Here is a 25,397-nt window from a genome sequence, read left to right as displayed (position 1 = left end):
GCTGGGATTACAGGCACGCGCCACCATGCCCAGCTAATTTTTTGTAGTTTTAGTAGAGACGAGGTTTCACCATGTTGACCAGGATGGTCTCGATCTCTTGACCTTGTGATCCACCCGCCTCGGCCTCCCAAAGTGCTGGGATTACAGGCTTGAGCCACCGTGCCCGGCCAAATAGACATTTCTTAAAGAAAGACATACAAATGGCTAACAGGTGTATTAAAAAATGCTCAGTATCACTCATCATCAGGAAAATGCAGATAAAAACCACAAAGAAATATAATCTCATCCCAGTTTGAATGGCCACTATTAAAAAGACAAAATAACAGATGCTGGTGAGGATGAGGAGAAAAGGAAACTTATACAATGTTGGTGGGAATGTAAATTACAGCCACTATGGAAAACAGTATGACGATTTCTAAAAAAACTAAAACTAGAACTACCAAACAGTTCAGCAGTCCCACTACTGGGTATTTATCCAAAGGAAGGAAAATCAGTATATTAAAGGAATACCGTACTCCCATATTATTAGCAACAACATTCGTGCTACCTAAGATACGGAATAAACCTAAGTATTTATCAGCAGATGAATGGGTAAAGACAATGTGGTATATGTACACAATGGAATATTATTCAGCCATAAAAAAAAGAATGAAAACATGTCATTGTAGCAACATGAATGGAATTGGAAATAAACTAGGCATAGAAAGACAAATATTGAATGTTCTCATGTGGGAGCTAAAAAACTTGACCTCCTGAATGATAGACACCAGAGACTTAAGGGTGTGTAGGTGGGAGAGGGCTCATAAAGAAAGGTGGGTTAATGAGTGCAAACATAGAGTTAGAAGGAATAAGTTCTAATGTTCAATAGCAGGGTAGGGTGACTATAGTTAACAGTGTATTGTCTATTTCAAAATAGAAGACTTAAAATGTTCCCAACACATAGAAATGATAAATACTCAAGGTGATGGATACCCTAAATACCCTCACTTGATCATTACACATTCTGTGCAGGTAACAAAATACCACATGTTACCCACCTAAATATGTACGAATACTATGTATCTTTAAAAACATTTTTTTAAAAAAGAATCATCTTCTCTATTCCACTTTTCCTGCCACCACTATTGCTTATCTTCATTATTCTCTGAATAACTCCTTGAAACAACTGTCGTTGCTCTTTAATTACTCTTCTCCCTTTCTCTCTCAAGCATCCTCCTTTTGGGCTTTCTCTCATACCGTTTCGCTAAAACTGATCATGATTACCAATAATCTTTTTGTTTGTTTGTTTGAGACGGACTTTTGCTCTTGTTGCCCAGGCTGGATGGAATGCAATGGCGCGATCTCAGCTCACCACAACCTCTGTCTCCTGGGTTCAAGCAATTCTCCTGCCTCAGCCGCCTGAGCAGCTGGGATTGCAGGCATGCGCCACCACGCTCTCGGCTGATTTTTTTGTATTTTTAGTAGAGATGGAATTTCTCCATGTTGGTCAGGCTGCTCTCCAACTCCTGACCACAGGTGACCCACCCGCCTGGGCCTCCCAAAACGCTGGGATTACAGGCATGAGCCACCATTGCGCCTGGTCACTAATAATCTTTTTGAGGTTATATCCAGTAGCAGGTTACTGTTCTAATCTTACTTGTCCTATCAGCAGCATTTAACACAGTTGGTTACTCCCTCCTTGATGAACTTTTCTCTCATTTTCCAAAACACTATGCTCACTTGATTTTCTTCCAGTCTCATCAGTATTCATAGTTTCCTCTGCAAGTTCTTCCATTTTCTTAACGTTGCTATTACCCCAGCATAGTCCTTGGCACTCTTTATCCTCACTCTCCTGGTAATTTCCACCATTCTCATAGCTTTAAATGCCATCTCTGTGCCCCCAGTTCTTAAATTTATGTCTGACCTGTACCTCTCTTATGAACTCCAGATTTTTTTTTTCTTTCTTTCTTTTTTTTTTTTTTGGAGAGGGAGTCTTGCTCTGTCTCTAGGCTGGAGTGCAGTGGCACAATCTTGGCTCACTGCAGCCCCTGCCTTCCAGGTTCAAGTGATTCTCCTGCCTCAGCCTCCTGAGTAGCTGGGATTACAGGTGTGTGCCACCACACCTGGCTAATTTTTGTATTTTTAGTAGAGATGGGGTTTCACCATGTTGGTCAGGATGGTCTCGATCTCTTGACCTTGTGATCTGCCCACCTCGGCCTCCCAAAGTGCTGGGATTACAGGCGTGAGCCACCGCGCCCGGCCTGAAGTTTATTTTTCTGTTAAATTTTCTTTCTTTCTTTCTTTCTTTTTTTTTTTTTTTTGATACTGTGTGAGACGGAGTTTCGCTCTTGTTACCCAGGCTGGAGTGCAATGGCGCGATCTCGGCTCACCGCAACCTCCGCCTCCTGGGTTCAGGCAATTCTCCTGCCTCAGCCTCCTGAGTAGCTGGGATTACAGGCACGTGCCACCATGCCCAGCTGATTTTTTGTATTTTTAGTAGAGACGGGGTTTCACCATGTTGACCAGGATGGTCTCGATCTCTTGACCTCGTGATCCACCCGCCTCGGCCTCCCAAAGTGCTGGGATTACAGGCTTGAGCCACCGCGCCCGGCTAAATTTTCTTGATAACTTGTAACCATCTGAGATCTGATGTAGATGTCTTTCCCCCCACCCTATAAAGGGTTATCCACCGTTTTTCTCATTGATACATACTATTTAGGTTCCAGCGGTGTGGTTTTGATTTATTAAAATGTATTTGTTATAAGTGTAATTACAATATAATAAAATGATTGGAGTTAGAAACCTAGATGATGGCCCAGTTTCCGCATGCCTTTTTGGCATCTGGTCAAGTGGTAAAGGTGGGATTGAGGGGACCTCTCTAGCCTGCAGCCTGTGTCTATGGTTGGGCCCTCTGCTTCCAGCTGCCAGGGACAGAGCTCAGGTGTATGGGGCTGTAGGAACTGGCTCCCGGGCCCTGATAATGGGCCACCCCCACAGCACTCCGGCCTGGCATGAGGGTCTCCCCTGATCTGAGAATGGCTACCTCTTGATATGAGCTAGTGGCTGAAACTGGTGTGAGTGCCTGTGGGACAGTGTACAAGGCCTGTGATCCCCACAGTGGCTACTTTGTGGCCCTTCAGGGTGTGAGAGTCCCCAATGGAGGAGCTGGAGGAGGCCTTCCCATCAGCACAGTTTGTGAGGTGGCCTTACTGAGGCAACTGGAGGCTTTTGAGCATCCCAGCGTTGTCCAGCTGATGGATGTCTGTGCCACATCCCGAACTAACCGAGAGATCAAGATAACCCTGGTGTTTGAGCATGTAGACCAAGACCTAAGGATGTATCTGGACAAGGCACTCCCACCAGGCTTGCCAGCCAAGACCATCAAGGATCTGATGCGCCAGTTGCTAAGAGACCTAGATTTCCTTCATGCCAATTGCATTGTTCACCAAGATTTGAAGCCAGAGAACATTCTGGTGACAAGTGGTGGAACAGTCAAGCTGGCTGACTTTGGCCTGGCCAGAATCTACAGCTACCAGATGGCACTTATACCTGTGGTTGTTACACTCTGGTACTACTAAGATCCCGAAGTTCTTCTGCAGCCCACATATGCTACACCTGTGGATATGTGGAGTGTGGGCTGTATCTTTGCTGAGCTGTCTTGTTGAAAGCCTCTTTTCTGTGGAAACTCTGAAGCTGACCAGTTGGGCAAAATCTTTGACCTGATTGGGCTGCCTCCAGAGGATAACTGGCCTCGAGATGTATCTCTGCCCTGTGGAGCCGTTCACCCCAGAGGGCCCTGCCCAGTGCAGTCGGTGGTACCTGAGATGGAGGAGTTGGGAGCACAGCTGCTGCTGGAAATGCTGACTTTTAACCCACACAAGCAAATCTCTGCCTTTCCAGCTCTGCAGCACTCTTATCTACATAAGGATGAAGGTAATCCGGAGTGAGCAATGAAGTGGCTGCCATGGAAGGAAAAAAAGCTGCTGTTTCCCTTCCGGACACTGAGAGGGCAGTCCCTGCCTTTGTCTCTGAGGCTGTGGAGGCTCCTCCTCCATCTTTCTACAGAGATTACTTTGCTGCCTTAATGACATTCCCTCCTTCTCCTGCCCCCTATTTCTCTACACTAAGGGGTATGTTCCCTCTTGTTCCTTTCCCTACCTTTATATTCGGGGTCATTTTTTAATACAGGAAAAACAAAGAAACAAATGATGAAAGATCTTTAATCCATAAGCAAAGCACACTGAATCTAGTGAAGCTCTCTATTTTGGTTTAGGCATTATCAATAAAATAGGAATAGTGCTGTTTGTCACCCTATTTCTCACTGGGATAATAGTATAATCCTTTTGATTTGTAGAGAACCTTAGTTTATAAAGATCTTTTTTATGTTAACTTGTTTCAGTACATTAAGTATGAAGCATTTTTCATAGCTTAGATGATTTCTATATATCCAAAGAATAGAAATATGTGGAAAATGGTATTGTGGAATCAGATCTCATGTTTATGATTTTTGAATGAGTAATCAAATCAACTAATATTTTGCTGTACTTTTTTTTTCTTTGAGATGGAGTCTCACTCTCTCAGGCTGGTTGGAGTGCAGTGGTATGAACTCGGCACTGCAACCTCCCCGTCCCGGGTTCAGCGATTCTCCTGCCTCAGCCTCCTGAGTAGCTGGGACTACAGGCGCATGCTGCCATACCTGGCTAATTTTTTGTATTTTTAGTAGAGACAGGGTTTCACCGTGTTAGCCAGGCTGGTCTTGATCTCCTGACCTCATAATCTGCCCACCTCAGCGTCCGAAAGTGCTGGGATTACAGGCATGAGCCACTGCACCTGGCCTCATATTTCAGTAGTTGTTGAACTTTTAGTAGTCTGTTGAACTTCAGACTTAGAGGAAAGCAGAAACATAAAAGTATCATTTAGATTTTTGAATCCACAGTCACATTTTCTCAGTATATCAGTGGGTCAGGATTTGGGCTGTTATTCTGTTGTTGAGGCCATGAGAAAGAATGAATGTGGTTATTTAGCCTTGTTTTTTGTTTGTTTTTGAGACGAAGCCTCGCTCTGTCACCCAGGCTGGAGTGCAGTGGCTTGATCTTGGCTCACTGCAACCTCTGCCTCCAGGGTTCAAGTGATGGTTCTGCCTCAGTCTCCCAAGTAGCTGGGACTATAGGAACACAGCACCCTGCCCAGCTAATTTTTGTTTTAGTAGAGACAGGGCTTCACCATATTGGCCAGGCTGGTCTCGAACTCCTGACCTCGTTATCTGCCCACCTCGGCCTCCCAAAGTGCTGCGATTACAGGCATGAGCCTCCAGGATAGTGCCTGGCCCTATCCTTGTTTTTTGATACAGGACATTCTGTCACCCAGGCTGGAGTGCAGTAGTATTGTCTGCCTACTGCAACCTCTATCTCCTGGGCTCAAGCAATCCTTTCACCTCAGCCTCCTGAGTAGCTGGGACTGTAGACACACACCAACATGCCGGGATAATATTTGTACTTTTGGTAGAGACAAGGTTTCACCATGTTGCCCAGGCTGGCCTTGAACTCCTGGATTCAAGCGATTCACCCACCTTGGCTTCCTGGATTACAGATGTGAGCCACTGCACTAGGCTTTCTTATTCTTTCTGAAACTTAGCAGTTTCACTCTAGATTTTATTTTATTTTATTATCTTTTGAGACAGAGTGTTGCTCTGTCACACAGGCTGGAGTGCAGTGGCGTGATCTCAGCTCACTGCAATCTCTGCCTCCTGGGTTCAAGTGATTTTCCTGCCTCAGCCTCCCAGGTAGCTGAGACTACAGGCTTGAGCCACTGCAACTGGCTAATTTTTGTATTTTTAGTAGACACGGGGTTTCACCATATGAGGCGCAGGCTGGTCAAACTCCTAACCTCAGGTGATCCACCTGCCTCTCAGCCCCCCAAAGTGCTGGGATTATAGGCATGAGCCATGGTGCCCGGCCTATATTTTAATTTATGATGTAATCCGAATTAAGAAAGATTTAAAATGTATCAAATGTTCAAGAATGTCAGTATATAGTATGGTACCCAGGAAAGAATAGTGTGCTACTCAGTGATACCTCCACATGTTACGAATTTATTTGTGAGGAAAATCAGTGGACTAACTGGCTCCTTTATGAAGTCCCTTGGAGGATGTACTCTGAGCTATACTTTGCTTATGCCAGAATCTCCAGGTTTATTTGATCTCTATAAAGTCCTTTTACCAGAGTAGTCTGCAACCTCAGCTTATATAGTATTTTGAAAACTCTAGGGGAATGGGGAGGTAGTAGTCAGTGAATAATGAAGGAACAAACTGATCCACTTAGCAAAAAAAATAAAGAACCTAACTGGTAGTATGCATTGAAACTTAACACAAAGATCCTTTTTCCTATTACTGTAGAAGCAAAACATAAACCGACTATATATATATATGTCTTAATCAATTTCACATACAAGATCCCCGCAAAATAGCGGGTATGGATGGACACCAGGTGAGCCACCACAAAGTTTCTCTACCACAACCACCACTTCTGCCCATGTCAAAAAAAGGAAGTTTAAAAGGCTTTGGTGATTCCTCACCCCAGTCTCAGCAGAGTGTGAAAGTTCTCTTTTGAAGGTTGACTTATTTTAAAAGGCTATATAGATTATCATAGTTGATTTATAGCTCTGAATCCTAGGCTTTAGGCCTTTAACACATACAGTGTGACTTTTTACTAGTTGCAGTTTAATAATAAAATTGAAGAATAGGTGTTTGTTCCCAGTTAAAGCCAAAACCTGCCACAGAATTTTTCTTGGTAAAACTTCATAAATACTGTATATTTTAACCTCTGAGTTTTAAGAATATCATTTTAAGATTTTGTTCCTAAAAATCAAATAAGGATCAGAAACAGTAAATTTGAATCTATTAACAGATTCAGGGACCAGTTTTACCTTTGTTAAAGTCTTGTTTTAAAATGTAGGAGCGTAAAACCCTGAAAATGCTGCAGCTGAATGATTTGTTTCTGTAGTTTCCATTCTTTTTTTTTTTTTTTTTTTTGAGACAGAGTTTCGCTCTTGTTACCCAGGCTGGAGTGCAATGGCGTGATCTCGGCTCACCGCAACCTCCGCCTCCTGGGTTCAGGCAATTCTCCTGCCTCAACCTCCTGAGTAGCTGGGATTACAGGCACGCGCCACCATGCCCAGCTAATTTTTTGTAGTTTTAGTAGAGACGGGGTTTCACCATGTTGACCAGGATGGTCTCGATCTCTTGACCTCGTGATCCACCCGCCTCGGCCTCCCAAAGTACTGGGATTACAGGCTTGAGCCACCACGCCCGGCCCTCTAGTTTCCATTCTTTAGTCCATACTTAATATTCAGATAAAGAAAGGAAAAAGTAAAGAAAAATAAGAGAGCTTACCTGTTAATATTGCTTTGAGGATAGTAGCTAGTAAACATGACAAGGTTTTCTTGACTGTCTTGTCCAGTGTTGTTCTTCCCTCTGGCCATCCTAGATTAAGTGTTTGGCCTACAGAAACTCCTTTCAGGATATGGCACTCGAGGCACCCCGCTCATGTGGATTTACTAGTGCACACTTGCTTGTGTGCAGGTTTGGGTGCCTCTTCTCCACACCTTTTGCAGACTTCCTTTGGGAATAACTGCCTTATCTTCTGGGTAAGTAGCATTTTCTTCCAGTCCTGGGCAGTCAGTGAGTCATGAGTGAAATTTAAATGCTGAGAGCTTAGTCTGCTAAACGTTAGATCCTTTTCTGCCACAGAAATACAAAGCAATAATGATAGATTTGAAAGCTTTTTAAAAGCTATTGTTAACAATTGATTTGTATTTTATTAGTAAATGAAAGGTAGGAGAAGCTGATTGATTTGGCTTTGTCGTTATTCCTATAGAATACCTCTAACCTAACAGATTCTTAAATTAGTCTTTTTCACAAAATGATAATTTTGATGGAATTACTTTGATTCTGATTCTTTTTTTTTTTTTTTGGAATAGAATTTTAGCTTTCCTTCAGGTTGGCCTTTGTGCTTAGGCCTACCAGGTATCATCTTTTATTTTTTATGACTGACTGTGATGGTTGAATGATTTTGTCACATTGTTTCTTTTTTGAAGTAGTTATTATTTTGGTGTCTCATTTTAACGAGACTCATACCTACTTACCTTCACTTTTCAAAACTTAAATTTTTGTATAAATGAATTTAAACCTTTTTGTGGTGTGTGTTTTTCAAGAAGTGTAAACCTGTTGACAGCTTTCTTTAAACTTTTTTCTTATCGATGAGTGTTTATAGAAACTTTCTAGAGCTCAAGTAAAGCACATTTTTCTGATAGTGTTTAAAAGATAAATTGAGGCCCCCTAATTTCTTTGGAAGAAAAGCTCCATAGCCTGCACAGAGCCTACATATTCATATACTATATTCATATACTATACATATTTATATACTATATTCATATACTATAAATAAAAAGCTTATATATTCATGTGCCATAAATAAAAAGGCCTTTTGTAAGCCATGTAATGGATTTGCAGGGTTTGCACTTAATGGTACAGGTCAGAATTCCTTTGCTCATATAGTTGTCTGAAATGTTCTTCCTACTTCAGAGATAGACCTGTTTTTTGTTTTTTATTGTGAAAGAAAAATAATCCACATATGTTCTTGGTCCAGTTTGTAAGTAGATGGTCAGTAAGCTACTGTTTGGGATTACTTGGGCTCCATAGTTTGCTATGTAGCACAGATGCCACACCTAGGACCATTATGTGGACCTGAGCAAGTAATATCCAGGAGCAAAAATGCTGGGCAGGTAGTTTACTTTTGTTGATTAAGGGTGAGATCAAAAAAGTAATTGTTGAGTTATCTCATAGTTTACTTTGGGCTTATTATGGATTCTTTCTCTAATATAAAATAGCTTCATTTGTGTTCTAGGAAGTAGTGATTGTTAGTAAATACTCTGAGGAGCTAAATAAAACTGGGTGTCTTAAGTCTTTAAATAATGGCTTTAAATCAGGTAGTGTATACTAGTGTACTTTGAATGTATTTGCCTAAATTATTCAATGAATTTTTGGATCCATGGAGTATGGAGTGTTGGTTTCCTAATAGGGAAATTATGTCTTATTTCCTAAGGATTAAGTTTGGAGATCAGATTCTACCTGACATTTAAAGGAGGTTTTGCTTAAGATTGTTACTCAAAGTCTGTTAGCTTTTCAGCTGCTAATCTGGAGTTGTAGAAGGGCACTAATGAAATCTGACTCAGCTTGAGTAAAGGTCATTGTGTTGGGGACTTGGGGCATGGCAGTTTGCCGAAAACTCTTCTTGTTATAGCAGGTATAGAGAATATTCAAATTTCTCCTAAGATGTTTGAGAAAAAAATTTTGTTTGGTAAATGTTCACAAAGTAGAAATTTTTTCTTATTTGCTCGCATAAAGAATATCTTAAAGTACCATGGTTCATCAAATTTTGAACTTTGATGAGTTTTTCTTCTTTGAAACACTCTGGATTTTTCTTTTTTGACTTTCATATTTCAGATCCTAATTATAATTCTTTTTACAAAGTACTTAGATTTTTAAAAGTTTAGATACACTCCACAGTGAAGTCTAGTGTGACAGAGATAAGACTAGGTCTAAATCTTGGTGTTTGTAGCTTCCTCAGGTGAACTATGACCTTTATAGGCCAAGCAACTGCCACCTCGGCTTGGTTCCTATTTTGAATGTTAATGGCTTTGGCTGGAAAGGCTTGGCAAGGACTTACTTGGTGGTATTACGGTAGCATTTGCCTGAATATATTCTAGAAAGAGAAACAATGTAAATTTCAGGATTTAATAAATGTTTGTTTTTAAAAATAGGGATTTAAAATTTAGCATCAGTATAATTTGACCCATTAGACCAGATATAATAGCTTTAACAAAGTATGTTGATGTGTTTATGTATGAAAAATTCACTAGCTATAAAAAGACCCTTAAGCTTTCATTAATTCTGATAACTTCGGTGCCAATGAAGGGAATACTACCACGGTTGCATGTGATTGAATGCTTAACTATAGTCAAATCATTTAGGTACCTAATCTAGGAGAAAAGGATTTTCCTTCCTATCTCACAAGAACCATCATAAAATTTCATATAGGTTATAAGACAGGTCCTTTTAGAAAGATTTTAAAATCCCTATTGCTAATGCATCCTTACTATAAAATGGGGACTTAATGAAATCTTCAGTAGTCATTTCATGAATCCTTTGGATAGGAAATTCTAAACCAAACTGTTGTAGAAATTGGCTCTTTTTAACTTTTTCTTTAAAGGACTTAATAAATAATTACAGTCTAAGAAATTGCCGGGCGCGGTGGCTCAAGCCTGTAATCCCAGCACTTTGGGAGGCCAAGGCGGGTGGATCATGAGGTCAAGAGATCGAGACCATCCTGGTCAACACGGTGAAACCCCGTCTCTAAAACTACAAAAAAAAAATTAGCTGGGCATGGTGGCACGTGCCTGTAATCCCAGCTACTCAGGAGGTTGAGGCAGGAGAATTGCCTGAACCTGGGAGGCGGAGGTCGTGGTGAGCCGAGATCACGCCATTGCACTCCAGCCTGCGTAACAAGAGTGAAACTCCGTCTCAAAAAAAAAAAAAAAAAAAAGAAATTAGAGATTTTTATTGGTCTAAATTCTGTCCATATGACTGAATAGATAAGACTTTATATTGTGTCTGTCAAAGGGAGCTCACTCTCCGACATATTTGATTCTGCAAGTTCAGTGAGTGTGGAAAGATGTGTTGACTTTTTACATAGTCTCATTTGAAGTAGACTGACTTATTCTTCAAATTGCCATGAAGGGCAAGTTATTAATTAGGTAAGAAGATACCCTTTAGTTAAGGACCTGTAAAGTTTGGAAGTTCACAAAACCACTTTCACTTCTGACACTCATTGCAAGTTCGAGGTTTTCCAAGGCCATCCTGAGGTTCTATAATTATCTAGAAGGACTTTAAAAGCTCACTGAAAGCTGTTATACCCACAGTTATGACTTATTATGGCAAAAGATACAGATTAAAATAGGCTAAGGAAAGACACATGGACAATCCAGAAAGTTCTGAGGGCAAAGCTTCTAGTTGTCCTCTCCAGTGGAGTCATAGGCAGTGCTGGCTTTTCCCAACAACAATATGTATCATTATGCGTGGAGTATTACTGACCAAGGTAGCTCACCGGCGCCTTGGGTCTAGAGTTTTTATCAGGGTGTGGTCATGTAGACACCGCTGACTGCCTATGAGGCTGACCTTTAGTTTCCGGCTTCTCCAAAGGTTGAGCTGTTTCCTGTCACTGCAGTGGCCCAAAGCCTCCACCATAAATCACATTGTTAAACTGTCTGATGTAAACAAAGGACACTCTAATTAGTCAAGAAGTTCCAAGGGCTTCGAAATCACCTCCAGAAGACAAGGGCTAAGGCACGGCCTGTCTTTGGGTAAAGTTAATTCTTTACTACACAGAAGCAAGCTGTAAGGCATATTGCCTTATTTTGCTTGAACTTTAAAAATACCTGAGTATAGGAGCTGCCACCACCACTGCCACGATTCTAGAGCCAGGGTAGCTGCCGCCACAGCCACTGCAGCCATGGTAGGCACCGCCACTGCTGCCTGAGGAGTGGGTTTAGAAAGGAAGTGGTCACCTCTTTGGAGCTTCGGAAGCATCTTTGTCCCCTGTAGCCCTCCCACAGTAGTGACAGTGGTTGAAAGTGAGCTGGTACAGAAAGCCAAGCTCACTGAGCAGGCTGAGCCTATGATGATATGGCTGTAGCCCTGAAGGCAGTCACAGCACAAAAGCATGAACTCTCCAACGAAGAGAGAAATTGCTCTCTGGTAGGTGCCCGCTACTCTTCCTGGCATGTCATCTCTAGCACTGAGCAGAAAACAGGAATGAGAAGAAACAGTAGATGGGCAAAGAGTACCGTGAGTAGATAGAGGGAGAACTGCAGGACTCTGCAATGACGTTCTGGAGCTGTTGGACAAATATCTTATTCCCAGTGGTGCACAACCAGAAACTAAGGTGTTCTACTTGAAAATGAAAGGAGATTATTTTAGGTATCTTTCTGAAGTGGTATCTGAAGACAAACAAACCACTGTGTCGAACTTCCAGCAGGCTTACCAGGAAGCATTTGAAATTAGTAAGAAAGAAATGCAGCCTACACGCCCGATTTGACTTGGTCTGGCACTTAATTTCTCAGTCTTTTACCATGGGATTCTAAACTCTCCTGAAAAGGACTGCAGCCTGGCAAAAACAGCATTTAATGAAGCAATTGCTGAATTGGATACACTGAATGAAAAGTCTTATAAAGAGAGCACTTTGATAATGCAGTTACTTAGGGACAATCTTATACTGCACATAGAAAACCAGGGAGACGAAGGAGATGCTGGAGAGGGAGAGAACTAATGTCTTTCCTGCTTTGTGATCTGTTCAGCATCACCCTGTACCCTCCACATATATCCCTTGTGCAATTAAAAAAAAAAAAAGAATCATACTTGACTTTCGATTTTTCACACACAGCCTCAGCCTAGCAAAAATGGTTCATGGAGGCCAAGTGCAGTGGCTCACGCCTGTCATCCCAGCACTTTGGGAGGTCAAGGTGGGTGGATCACAAGATCAGGAGTTCAAGACCAGCCTGGTCAAGATGGTGAAACCTCATCTCTACTAAAAATACAAAAATTAGCCAGGCATGGTAGCAGGCACCTGTAATCCCAGCTACTCAGGAGGCTGAGGCAGAGAATTGCTTGAACTCAGGAGACAGAGGTTACAGTGAGCCAAGATCGCGCCACTGCACTCCAGCATGAGCAACAGAGTGAGACTCCATCTCAAAAAAAAAAAAAAAAAATGGTTCATGGAATCAACAGCTGGTATTGTATCTAAAACTCAGGTTGGTCACATAAATGCCATGGCATTTTGAAGTTTTGATTTTGATTAACATTGATGGGATTCCTGTGTGTTTAATTTTTAAAAAACTGAACACCGTGATTATGGGGTTTTGTAATTTAGCAGAACTCTTGTAGAAAAGAATAGGCCTGAATTATGTGTAACTTTGGAAAGTTTGATCTGATATCAAAATCATTGAAACACAGTTCCATTGTCAAGTTGTACAGAAAGTTACACAGATTATATATGGGTGGGAGACCCCGCATGTGCCGAGGCAAGGGTCTGAAGCCTCAGCCTCTTTCCATATAAATAATGAAATAGAAAAGAATTAGAAATATAATCACATAATTAGTCATAAGTAATCATAGATATAGATACCTAGATATATATATACTCAGTATAGCCTTTTAATTTTGCTAATGTTTCTTGGGTTGTAAAGTGTGACCCTAAGGTGACATTGTGAAAGAAGTGACCCTAAGGCAAGATGCTCTAAGCCCTCTGTCACGCCTGTGCAAGGGCTGCTGGAGGGCACCTTGGCTATATGGCAGCGCCAGGGCTGGGAAAGCGCCCACTGATGAGCAAGCTATGGAAGGAGACGTCTGAGATGTCTCCTTCCTCAGAGAAGTTAGGAGAAAACTCCACTCCCCCAAGCTCTTGCTGGTAGGCCTGACGGCTCCCAGACATCTGGGGGCTTAATTGTCTCTATGGGATGCTGTGCTTCAGCAGTCATGTTTCATGTCTACTTTCATGTTCTGCTTCTGCACCTGGTTCTTCTTTTCTTAGAAGATAGAATCAGTAAACATAACATAAATCTTAATGTCTTTGTTCTTTCTTGACAAGTATGGAAAAAGTGCTGATGCATTATGCTCCTTCCCTTGCCTTGGCTACTTGAAAGTCCTAGGCCCCTATCTCCAAGTCACATGATTTACTTGACCCTGTCACTGACCACCAATGACTTGCCCTACCTTCCCTGCCTCCTGCTTTGTACCCAATATAAGTCAGAGCGTCAAGGCACTCAAGGGCTACTGCCAGACTCCACGCTTTGGTTGGCAGTAGACCCCTGGGCCCAAACTCTCTTGATCTCAGTGTCTTGTGTCTTTATTTCCACAGTTTCTTGTCTCTGCACCAATAGAGAGGGGCTTGCAGGACCTGTAGGACTGGACCCTACAATTATATTGTGATGCTGGAACTTGGAGTGAGACACACATCATTTGGCATTTGAGTTTAATGGTAATTCACAGTAATGCTGCCTGTTGTTTGGAGCTTAAAGACACTTGACTTGTTTGGGCTGTTGCCACTCAAAAGTTCGTGATTAGAAATATCCACGGTGTCTTCCTCTAAGGAAACTCGAATCCTGAAATTGGAATTCTTCATGGCAGATAACTGGGTGATGATACCTTGAAAAGTTCAGCGCTCATATAACACACCTGACTAAACCTTACCCTTTCCTATTGTAATATGTTCACCATGTTACTGATTTGCATCTTGTGCTTCAGTAGTGTAATCTATGTTCATTGTTAACACTAAGCTAAAGAAGAAAAGCTGTGTGTTTTATGAATGACCTTATCTGTTTCCTGGATGATACCTTTAAGAATATTGTGTCATGTGTGGTGGTGTGTGCATATAGTTCCAGCTCCTTGGGAGGCTGAGGTAGGAGGATCATCTGAACGTAGGAGTTTAAGGCTGCAGTGTCCTTTGGTTGCACTTGTGAATAACTGCACTCCAGCCTGGGCAACATAGTGAGACCTAATCTCCAAAAAAAAATGAATGATGTTCTGTAGAGATTGCTTTTCACTTGAGGAGTACTCAGTTTTCAGGTTCTTCATAGCTCGGGGCTTTTAAATTTTGAAATCTAAACCTCCTTTCTCACCATCCTTTTTGACTGTTGACTTTGATTTTCTCTTCCCTCCTCTCTCAATTTCTGTCCCTCTGCTTTCTTACTTTTTTCCTTTTTGAATTCTGTATCTGTCTTTTGTTCACTTTTTAATGCTATGTCTGGGCAGGGATGAGAGACATTCGTGGGCACCTTGGTAAGCAAGCCTGGCTTTAAGGAGTTGAGAAGAGCTTCTGGCACCAGAGCTCTGTCTTCCTTCAGTTCTCAACATGGTGTTGCTCTTCAATCATACTAGGATCTGAATCAAAAAGATATTTTTAAATATCCATGATTTCTCCCTGTGTTGAGGCTGGCCTTGATTATGCTTTTTAGTGCTCCTCGCCAGGTCTCCTGAGTGCACTCATCCAGCTCAGCTCTCAGATATGTTTTAACGAGACCCTATATTCAGGAAAGTTACATGGACACTGCATTGGAGAGAACTGATAATACCCTGTCAGTCTCACAATATCATCCCCTACCTTTAACATTCCACCTAGTCTGTCTGACCATCTACTGAAATGAGAAAAGAAAAATTCACGCACTGATTTAAAACAAACCAAAAAAAGAAAAAACTAACAAAAATCCCTCCTTTCTGGCTGAACAAAAATGTGCAGTTAATACTTGGCCCTTGAAAATGCAGTAGTGAATGTGGAACCAAGCCTGTCTATATCTCTGGTAGCTCTTTTCTTGCTTTATTTTTCCTTAACCAGTATTCTGCCGAACGTTTGCGTCTGTGATGGTTATATTACCTAGCAAAGCACACTCATGGCTATAGCAAAAAAGAAAAATCCCCGGTTATCAATGTACTAGATTTGTGTATGTCTTTTAAACAGTTCTAGTTTCACCTGACACAGAATAATCAGGAAAAGTATAAAAATTCAAAAGTGAAATAATTTTTTTTTTTTTTTGAGATAGAGTCTTCCTCTGTCCCTCAGGCCAGAGTGCAGTGGCATGATCTCGCCTCGCTGCAACCTCTGCCTCCCAGGTTCAAACAGTTCTCCTGCCTCAGCCTCCTGAGTAGCTGGGATTACAGGCACACACCACCAAGCCTGGCTAATTTTGGTATTTTTAGTAGAGATGGGGTTTCATCATGTTGGTCAGGGTGGTCTTGAACTCCTGACCTTGTGATCCACCCACCTCGGTCTCACAAAGTGTTGGGATTACAGGCAGGAGCCACCGTGCCCAACCTGAAAGAAAAATTTTATCAGTTAAAAACAAAAAGTACCCGAATAGAGAGGGAAAAAAAAAAAAAAAAAGTAAGATCTGCCAAAGCTTCCTGCCTGATACTGTAATTTGAAGATGAAATAGGCAACATGGAGCAATGGAAAAGGAGGGTGTGTGCTCGCCAAAACATGGGCTGAGCCACAACTCCTGTTACAAACCAGGAATTACAGCAGATTTCTATACTTTGAGGGTTTTTTTTGTTGTTGTTTCTTTTTGTTGTTTGCAACAGTCTATAGGTGGGAGGCCAGGCACTGTAATCCCAGCACTCCAGGAGGCTGAGGTGGGGGATTGTTTGAGCTTGGAATTTGAGAACAGCCTGAGCATCATAGTGAGATTACCTCTCTACCAGAAAAAATAATTTTAATGGTTACAAAAAAGATCTAATGTTTATTCCTCCTTGAGTTAAGGTGTTTTAGTCAAGTTTTCTCAACTTGTATTGCACTTTACATTTTTCTCTGAAAATCCTTTCAGTTTGTTTTGAGAGACCAAAATTATAAATCAGTTTTCCCCTCACTGGCAAAAATGGAAACCAAAGCAAGTCCAAGAGATTGAACTGTGATAATTATGGTAATATTCTTCGCTAAAGAATTTGAATGTTCCCTTGGGGACAGAAATTTTTTAAAGAATTTAACTGCTGAAGGGGCTTAGCACTGAATTATGGTGGCTGCTCAGGCAGAATTGTATGAATAAACTGAAGCAGTGGTAGTACTGATGATGAAGGATTTTCTTCTCAGTCATTTTGTAAGTCAGGGACCTCTGACTGGCGACACCCCTCTTGGGCCTCCCTCAACCACGCTACCTGCTGCAGGAGACAGCCCTCCCACTCAGCCCACTTGGGCCGAGTCTGGCTTACTTACCAGTTCTTGAGTTCTTGTCCTGTGCCGGAGAAGAAAGAGGACAATCAAAGAGTAAGCAAGACGGGGAGTTTTATTGAGTGATGAAATAGCTTTCAGCGGAGAGGGGATGCGGGGGTGGTTCCCCTACCCAAAGGTGGGAAAGTCCTCTCTATGTAGCTGAGTCCTCCGGCTTCTTAAGGGCTCAGAATAGGGGAAGGGCGGGCCATAGGTAGTACTAGAAAAGGCAATATTTGGTTAAAAGGCATTATTTAGAAAGAATCAATGGGAAAGGGTGGGCAAACAGGAATAGAAGTTCTCTCTCTAGGTTGGGGGTTTCATCCGGGACCAGCAGTCTAATCTTTCAGCCCTCGGGCTGTTTTTGGCTTGACGGTGGGGTTTCACCGGGGACCCACTCCTATCTGTCGCTGTTATTGAAATCCATAATTTTAAATATTTTACTATATTAATGACTTTTCAGCACTCTCCAACCACATGCCTTCAAAGCAGTAGAGCTTTAACAGTTCACTTTTCAGGCCGGGCGCGGTGGCTCAAGCCTGTAATCCCAGCACTTTGGGAGGCCGAGGCGGGAGAATTGCCTAAACCCAGGAGGCGGAGGTTGCGGTGAGCCGAGATCACGCCATTGCACTCCAGCCTGGGTAACATGAGTGAAACTCCGTCTCAAAAAAAAAAAAAAAAAAACAGTTCACTTTTCTGGTTTTCAGGTAGTAGAGATACTGATGAGTTCTTTAATTTGGTTTAATAGCACGTTGCGATTTATTTTGGAGCACTTTTATATTTATAAATGATTTTAATAATTGCCTTCTTCTACATTCCAGCAGAAGATGTTTCCAAAAAAGCACAAACTAAGGACTTCTAACCATCTGAGCCCTTAAGATTGCTTTTCTCTAGGACTCCTAGAAGATAACCAATTCCCTTGGTTTCAAGAGATCATTTAGCAAGTTTGCCACTCTTAACATTTAGATCATAGAATCCTTTCCTTCAGAAAATAGGTTTTTAAACTGTTAAATGTAGTGAGAACTATTAAGAGAGAGCAGATTCTAGTTGTTGTGCTGTTGTTTTGGGAATTAATTATGGTTAATTTAGGAAAATCATTGGCAAAGATTAGCTTTCACTATAATTTAATGGTGGAGAGAAGACAGGATCTGACATTCAAGAGCATTAAACTGTTTTGTTTAGAATGGCTTAGACAGAGTTTTTTTTGACAGACATTGTTGATGGTTTTGGTAAAAAGCAGGATCATCTATCAGGTAATTAGAGGACTCAGGTAATTCACCAGGCCTTCAGGAAGTTTGCTTTTCATAGGTTGTGTTTAGCTTAATTTAAATGTAGACAATGTGGACCATAAGTTTAAGAATGAGATGGGGATGAGGCTGGGTGGAGTGGCTCAACCTGTAATCCCAGTACTTTGGGAAGATGAAGCAGGCAGATCACTTGAGGTCAGGAATTTGAGACCAGCCTGGCCAACATGGTGAATCCCTGTTTCTATTAAAAATACAAAAATTAGGTATGGTGGCACACACCTATCTCCCAGCTACTTGGGAGGCTAAGGCAGGAGAATCACTTGAACCCGAGAGACAGAGGTTGCAAATGAGCCCAAATCATGCCACTGCACTCTAGCCTGGGCAACAGAGCAAGACTCTGTCTCAAAAAAAAAAAAAAAAAAATTGGGATGGTGGTGACAAGGCCAGCAAGCAGAACTTTACAATATCTACAAAACATCTAGTTGAAAAACAAGATCGCAGATAGATTCAGCAGTGTTTCCTAACCTTTTTTTATTATTATCACCCTCCTGGGGAGACTTTTTAGACTTTTTTCCCCTAGTAATTTGTACCCCCAACAAATGTTAATGCCACAGATTATACTGTATATCTGTTTATGTACAGTATGGATATCTCTGCTTTATACATAAGAAGAACTAGACTTTTTATTCCACCTTGAACCAATTTTCACCTTCTTGTTGGGGGATATCACTCCCATTGAGAATGTGCATAGAGAGTAATGCTGGCTAAGACTGGACTTGACCTCAGAGGATGTAAACACCAGAGAGAATAGGGTTTCAAAGATGACCCAAGGTTTGGGGCTGGTAAGAGAAGTGAATAAATGGGCCTTAACTTAGCTAAGAGCAGAGCTTAACCAGAGAATAAGAACAAAGGCATAATAGAAAAGGTAGTTGTTGCACTTAGACTCATTGGAATTAGAAAGAGAAGTAGGTACAAGCTTAAAAGCATCTGGTCCTTCGAAAGGATCTGGAGGAAAGCAAGCTGTCTTGCTGGGAAAGGGAAGTTTGTACTTTTGAACAGTGAGGAGTCGGGCATGTAAATAAAGGGATTAGGATTCTTGTTCTAAAAGAAAGGGAGAAAAGAGTGGGAGGCTCCCAGTAATGGTTTCAGTCGTCTTTGGAGATGTGTTGAAGATTTTTGCCCTTGTGGGAAGTTGGTAAAGAGAACTTCAGGAGTTAAGAAGGAATTAAGGCCAGGCACAGTGGCTCAAGCCTATAATCCCAGCGCTTTGGGAGGCGAGCTGGGTGGATCATTTGAGGTCAGGAGTTCGAGACCAGTCTGGACAACATGGTGAAACCCTACCTCTACTAAAAATACAAAAATTAGCCGGGCATCATGGTGTGTACCTGTAATCCCAGATACCTGGGAGGCTGAGGCAGGAGAATTGCTTGAACCTGGAAGGCAGAGGTTGCAGTGACCCAAGATAGTGCCACTGCATTCCAGCCTGGGTGACAGAACAAGGCTCCATCTCAAAAAAAAAAAAAAAGAATAAAGGCAATTAAAATTAAATATACTTGTATCCTCACATAGTATTTTATAATCAAACATAATTAAGTCAAACTGCCACTTACACATTTGCTAATTTAGGACAATAACAGAGGAACATTGATAGTCATAAAGAATACCCAGTATATTAAAAAGGGGACCTTTTTTAAGAAAATATTCAGGGGATGTTTATTTGATCTGAAGTATGCATGGAAATTATATAATACACTGATTAGGAAGGGACATTTGGAATAGAATAGTAATCTAGGAATAAACAGTTTATCAACTATTGAATTTTTTGAATGTCATTCTTTTTTGTTCATCTGTTCTGTAAAGACAGGGGTGAAGGAATAAAAGTCTTACAGAAGGGAGCCTTATTAGCCTGTACATTCATTTAGGGAAACTGCCCATTCTTAGTCCTCTCATTGGCTGCTACAGTGGGCACCTGTTTCCTTCAACGTAGCAGTGAAGCGTCATGTTAGACTTGGCCTGCATCAAATGTTTTTCCTGGGTAGAAATTATTGTCCCATTTGTTGGTGATTTCAGAATAATTGTAATTGGTAGGAACATAGCCTCTGTCTCACTGAGAAAATAGCTAATTGTTTGGGCTATGAATAGGGAAACTGGGTTTAACGTGGATTAATAGTTATCTCTTGCAGGGCAAGAATTTCTGAATCAACTCAGATTTTTACATTTTTCTGATGAAACTGGTAACATAATTTTTTTCTTTCCTCACATTTTGAAAGTGTGGGTTCATAGTGCCCCCTTTTCTGAAGGTTCCTGTGTGAGGAATAGAAGGAACTTGGGAAGTAAGCAAGTGTCTCTGCTTCTGTTTCCTGCAGGTCCCAGTAGGGACGGCACAATCAGCGAGGACACCATTCGAGCTTCTCTCATCTCAGCGGTCAGTGACAAACTGAGATGGCGGATGAAGGAGGAAATGGATCGTGCCCAGGCAGAGCTGAATGCCTTGAAACGAACAGAGGAAGACCTGAAAAAGGGTCACCAGAAACTGGAAGAGATGGTTACCCGTTTAGATCAAGAAGTAGTAAGTAACTTTAAAGACTTAAAATTTTTGGATTGGGCCGGGCGCGGTGGCTCAAGCCTGTAATCCCAGCACTTTGGGAGGCCGAGGTGGGTGGATCACGAGGTCAAGAGATCGAGACCATCCTGGTCAACATGGTGAAACCCCGTCTCTACTAAAAATACAAAAAATCAGCTGGGCATGGTGGCGCACGCCTGTAATCCCAGCTACTCAGGAGGCTGAGGCAGGAGAATTGCCTGAACCCAGGAGGCGGAGGTTGCGATGAGCCGAGGTCGCGCCATTGCACTCCAGCCTGGGTAACAAGAGTGAAACTCCGTCTCAAAAAAAAAAAAAAATTTGGATTGAATTGTAGCCATGGCAAAGTGTTCTATATGTACCCTGGATGTTGTGGGCATAGTAGGAGTTCAGAAAATTATAGGCATCTTTAGATATTTGAAGGTAATTTTTTTTTTTATAGCTTTGTTTACAGTGGAGACTGTGTTTGGCATTTGGTCTTTAGTTGGGAGGGGAATCATATTTAGAGCATTTTGTTTGCACCTTGTTAGTCCGTTCTCATGCTGCTGACAAAGACATATCTGAGACTGGGAAGACAAAGAGGTTTAATTGGACCTACAGTTCCACATGGCTGTGTAGGCCTCAGAATCATGGTGGGAGGCAAAAGACATTTTTTTTTTTTTTTTTTTTGGAGACAGTCTCACTCTTCTGCCCAGGCTAGAATGAAGTGGCATGATCTCAGCTCACTGCAACCTTTGCCCACTGGGTTCAAGCGATTTTCCTGCCTCAGACTCCTGAGTAGCTGGGATTACAAACACCCAACACCACATCAGCTAATTTTTGTATTTTCATTAGAGACAGGGTTTCACTGTGTTGGCCAGGCTGGTCTCAAACTACTGACCTCAGGTGATCCACCTACCTTGGCCTCCCAAAGTACTGGGATTACAGGCATGAGCCACTGCACCCAGCCAAAAGGCACATCTTACATGGCGGCAGCAAGAGAAAATGAGGAGGAAGCAAATGCAGAAACCCCTGATAAACCCATCAGATCTTGTGAGACTTATACAGTATCACAGGAACAGCACAGGAAGGACTAGCCCCCGTGATTCAATTACCTGCCCTACACACACAGGTCCCTTTCTGGGAGATACAGTTCAAGTTGAGATTTGGGCGAGAACACAGCCAAACCATATCACACCTTTCCCCTAGGAAATGATGTTTTAACCCAAAGGAGGGCTGTTTGAGTGCTTGATGTTGCCAGTTACCAGGAAATAAGTTTAGAGAGTTCTAAGCCATGATAAAGATCTGCAGATGTTAGGTGCAGACTTAAAAGGACAGTATTATTTTATTGTTTCCAAAGATTATGTGAGCCATTTTTAAAAGTATCTTTAGGGAACTTTCTTACTTAATAATCCAGAAATATTTGGTTGGCTAAAGAGCTACATGTAAACGTAGCATATGCATCCTTCAGCTCTCTAAGCTTTCTCATATTTACAGCAGACACCTGTGCCTTGGAGAATCCATGTGTAAGTCAGCCCCATGGCTTTGCTTAATAATGATAAAGTGAAGGCATCAGCATAATTGAAGTGCCAGCTTCACTCTCATTTTCATCCCCATGAGGGAGAATTTATTTAACTAAATGTGCTTTTCTGATGTAAGAGTAAAGAATTCTTAGAAAGTTGAGGGCTAAGTTGAGGAAAATGATTTGTATGTACACATTAGCCTTACAGAGTGGTTCTAGATTGTACAGTGAGCTTCAAAAGTAGCCAATTTTTAGAATTCAGGAAAGTGACAGCAGTATAACTCAGCGCCTACAATTGCCACCTGCATGCGATACATTGTGACATTTGGGCTTCTGCATTGAATCCTCTTCATAGACAGGGGAAAGTTACTCTCCTATGGCAGACGCCCACTTGTGGGGAAGGAAAACCCCTTTTGATTTTCTATGTAAAGGAACCTCCTACTGGAAAGTATCTTGTCTGATGGTTTAGTTTGCAGTATCATTTGTGATACTGACGAGTGACAAGCTTGTTACTGTCACTGGAAGTGCTCTCAGCTCAGGATATCTCCATCACTACTGTATTTCATTCAGGATAGTAGACCACATCTTTTCCTCTACATTTGACCACAGTGTTATTTGAAATGTTATTCTCATCCATGAGTTGTTTAAACATGGTTTATTAGTCTGTCTTTTCCTGTGAAGTGTTGTAGATGTCTGACAAGTGGATCATTATATACAATTAATAACGCTTGGACTGTTGTGTTTTCAGGCTGAGGTTGATAAAAACATAGAACTTTTGAAAAAGAAGGATGAAGAACTCAGCTCTGCTCTGGAGAAAATGGAAAATCAGTCTGAAAACAATGATATCGATGAAGTTATCATTCCCACAGCTCCCTTATACAAACAGATCCTGAATCTGTATGCAGAGGAAAACGCTATTGAAGACACCATCTTTTACTTGGGAGAAGCTTTGAGGAGGGGAGTGATAGACCTGGATGTCTTCCTGAAGGTATGTCTTCATTTTGCTTTGCAATATTTAACTTGGGTTGTAGAGGCACTGATCTTGCAAATCACAAACTAAGAGTTTCTCTGTAGTGTGGATTGATTCTGTATCTTCCCAAAAGACAGTAAATGAGATGTAGGGTTTTTCACCATCTTTTTACCTACAGAGTACTGAGGATTGGTCTGACCAGGGGAAGAAAAGTAGGCTAGTGGCTGCAGTTCTGTACCCACCAGGCAGCAGCATTAAGATGAGTGTAATTGGCCAGGCGTGGTGGCTCACGCCTATAATCCCAGCACTTTGGGAGGCTGAGATGGGCAGATCTCCTGAGGTCAGGAGTTTGAGACCAGCATGGCAAAGCCCCGTCTCTACTAAAAATATAAAAATTAGCCAGGTGTGGTGGTGGGCACCTGTAATCCCAACTACTCTGGAGGCTGAGGCAGGAGAATCACTTGAACCTGAGAAGCGGAGATTGCAGTGAGCTGAGATTGCATCATTGCACTCCAGCCTGGGTGACAGAGCAAGACTCTGTCTCAAAAAAAATGAGTGTAATTATTCTGTGCCTGGGTGGATCAGGAGGCACGATCAGATTTCCATTGGTTTTTTGAGGTCATACCACCTAAATTGAGATCACCGATTGTGCCACTTACATTTTTATCTGTTCTTAGTTATATAACTTTAGACCAGTTTTCCCACATCAAACAGCCCTTCGCAGTATTGGGCTGCCCTTTCAAGCCCTCTTGAATGAAAGTTGCCTCAAGTTTAATGCTGTTGTACAGAGGAAAACCTAGGAAGCCAAGTTTGGCTACTGCTGTCTCTTTGGTCATGGAGAACGTGGTTTTAGGGATAACAGCCACCCTTGGGATATTTGATCCAGCTGCAGCTGGAGCCTGGTCAGGTCATGTGCTGATCTTGCCTGTCTCCTCTCACTGTGGAGGAATGGCCAAACTATGTGCCTCAGAACTGGTGCAACCATATGAATGGTTGGATACAAATCAGAAACCCAAAAGAGGACTTTCTGTGCAATCTCTTGCATAGGTGGCGTGGCTTAGGAAAAGATGTACACAGAGAGGCAAGAGAGAGATGCTGTCTGCTTGCCACCAGACTAGGGAGAAAAGCCAACCCTAATGCTTCTCATGGTTTGCCCTTTCCCTTCTTTTAGCCAAGTGGGGCCAGCCATACTTACCCACATTTTTTGGTAACTTTTATTAGCATCACAGTAAAAGTTTCCCTGGCATATTGGTTGTCTCAAAGTGTAGGTCAAACTCCTGAGCCATAATCCTTCAATGTAATGCTTTCCCTGTTGAGTAAGCCTTTATTATATAAAGTTTAAAAGCCACACGTAATGAGGTATTCATTCCAAAGGTTGACAGGTCATGAGTTAGGGTTCTTAGATCCCATCTAGGTTACAAATTGTCTGATACTTTATGCTTGGGCCTGAATCAAAGCCATTCTAAACTATTGAAACTTTTTCCCCCTCCCAGCATGTACGTCTTCTGTCCCGTAAACAGTTCCAGCTGAGGGCATTAATGCAAAAAGCAAGAAAGACTGCCGGTCTCAGTGACCTCTACTGACTTCTCTGATACCAGCTGGAGGTTGAGCTCTTCTTTCTTCTCTTCCTTTCTCTTATCAGTAGGTGCCCAGAATAAGTTATTGCAGTTTATCATTCAAGTGTAAAATATTTTGAATCAATAATATATTTTCTGTTTTCTTTGGTAAAGACTGGCTTTTATTAATGCACTTTCTATCCTCTGTAAACTTTTTGTGCTGAATGTTGGGACTGCTAAATAAAATTTGTTGCATAATTTTTCTCTCCTTTATTGGACTTTAGGAAAGATCCATGAAACCTTAATAATAAGCCCAACTTTTCATTTAGCAAACAAACAGCATAAAATCCATCTTAAAATTATTCTACAGCATATAAAGTGAATATGGGGAATATACCAAATAGAAATCTAAATTTTGAAATATTTGAAATTGAAGGGTTTGAGTAACTTATCTGTGAAAGTTCCAAGGGTAATACTCCACCAACTCTACTGTTTGTTTCCTTTCTAGGCCTCACTGAACCATAACTTTTCATCAAAAAGGAACAGAGTGACAGATCCAAACTATATACCTGATAACTTTAGGATTAAAGGGAAAGACCCAGTGTACCATTACCTCCCTGCTTTTGTCATTTAAAGTTGTCTTCATGGCGATTCTGTAGCCAAGTTTGCAACCACCCACTGAACTATATAGCTGCTGTATGTCCTGCAGTGCTCATCTAGAATAGAATGTTCTCCATCAAAATGAGAGTGCTAGA

The 25,397-nt window shown here is 41.7% G+C and overlaps 1 protein-coding gene and 2 pseudogenes across 3 annotated transcripts in view; all 3 read left to right on the top strand.

Annotated features, from left to right (window-relative positions):
- The window catches only part of TSG101 (tumor susceptibility 101), a 57,926-nt gene extending 33,026 nt beyond the window's left edge, over window positions 1-24,900 (top strand). For all 3 annotated transcript variants that reach the window (XM_032240930.1, XM_032240932.1, XM_032240931.1), the window contains 3 exons: window positions 20,401-20,603; window positions 22,865-23,104; window positions 24,580-24,900. In XM_032240930.1, coding sequence (XP_032096821.1) covers window positions 20,401-20,603; window positions 22,865-23,104; window positions 24,580-24,669 — 533 coding nt within the window. In that variant the 3' untranslated portion in view covers window positions 24,670-24,900. The remainder of the gene's footprint in view (window positions 1-20,400; window positions 20,604-22,864; window positions 23,105-24,579) is intronic.
- Window positions 2,554-4,601, top strand: LOC116525208 (annotated as a pseudogene).
- LOC116525209 lies at window positions 11,574-12,580 on the top strand (annotated as a pseudogene).
- Window positions 24,901-25,397: the final 497 nt, after the last annotated feature.

The sequence above is a fragment of the Sapajus apella genome, unplaced genomic scaffold, assembly GCF_009761245.1.
Source record: "Sapajus apella isolate SASKATOON/1434 unplaced genomic scaffold, GSC_monkey_1.0 scaffold47, whole genome shotgun sequence".
NCBI classification, from domain to species: Eukaryota; Metazoa; Chordata; class Mammalia; order Primates; family Cebidae; genus Sapajus; species Sapajus apella.
Note: the sequence above shows the minus strand (reverse complement) of the source record. Positions and strands in the feature narration are given on the sequence as shown.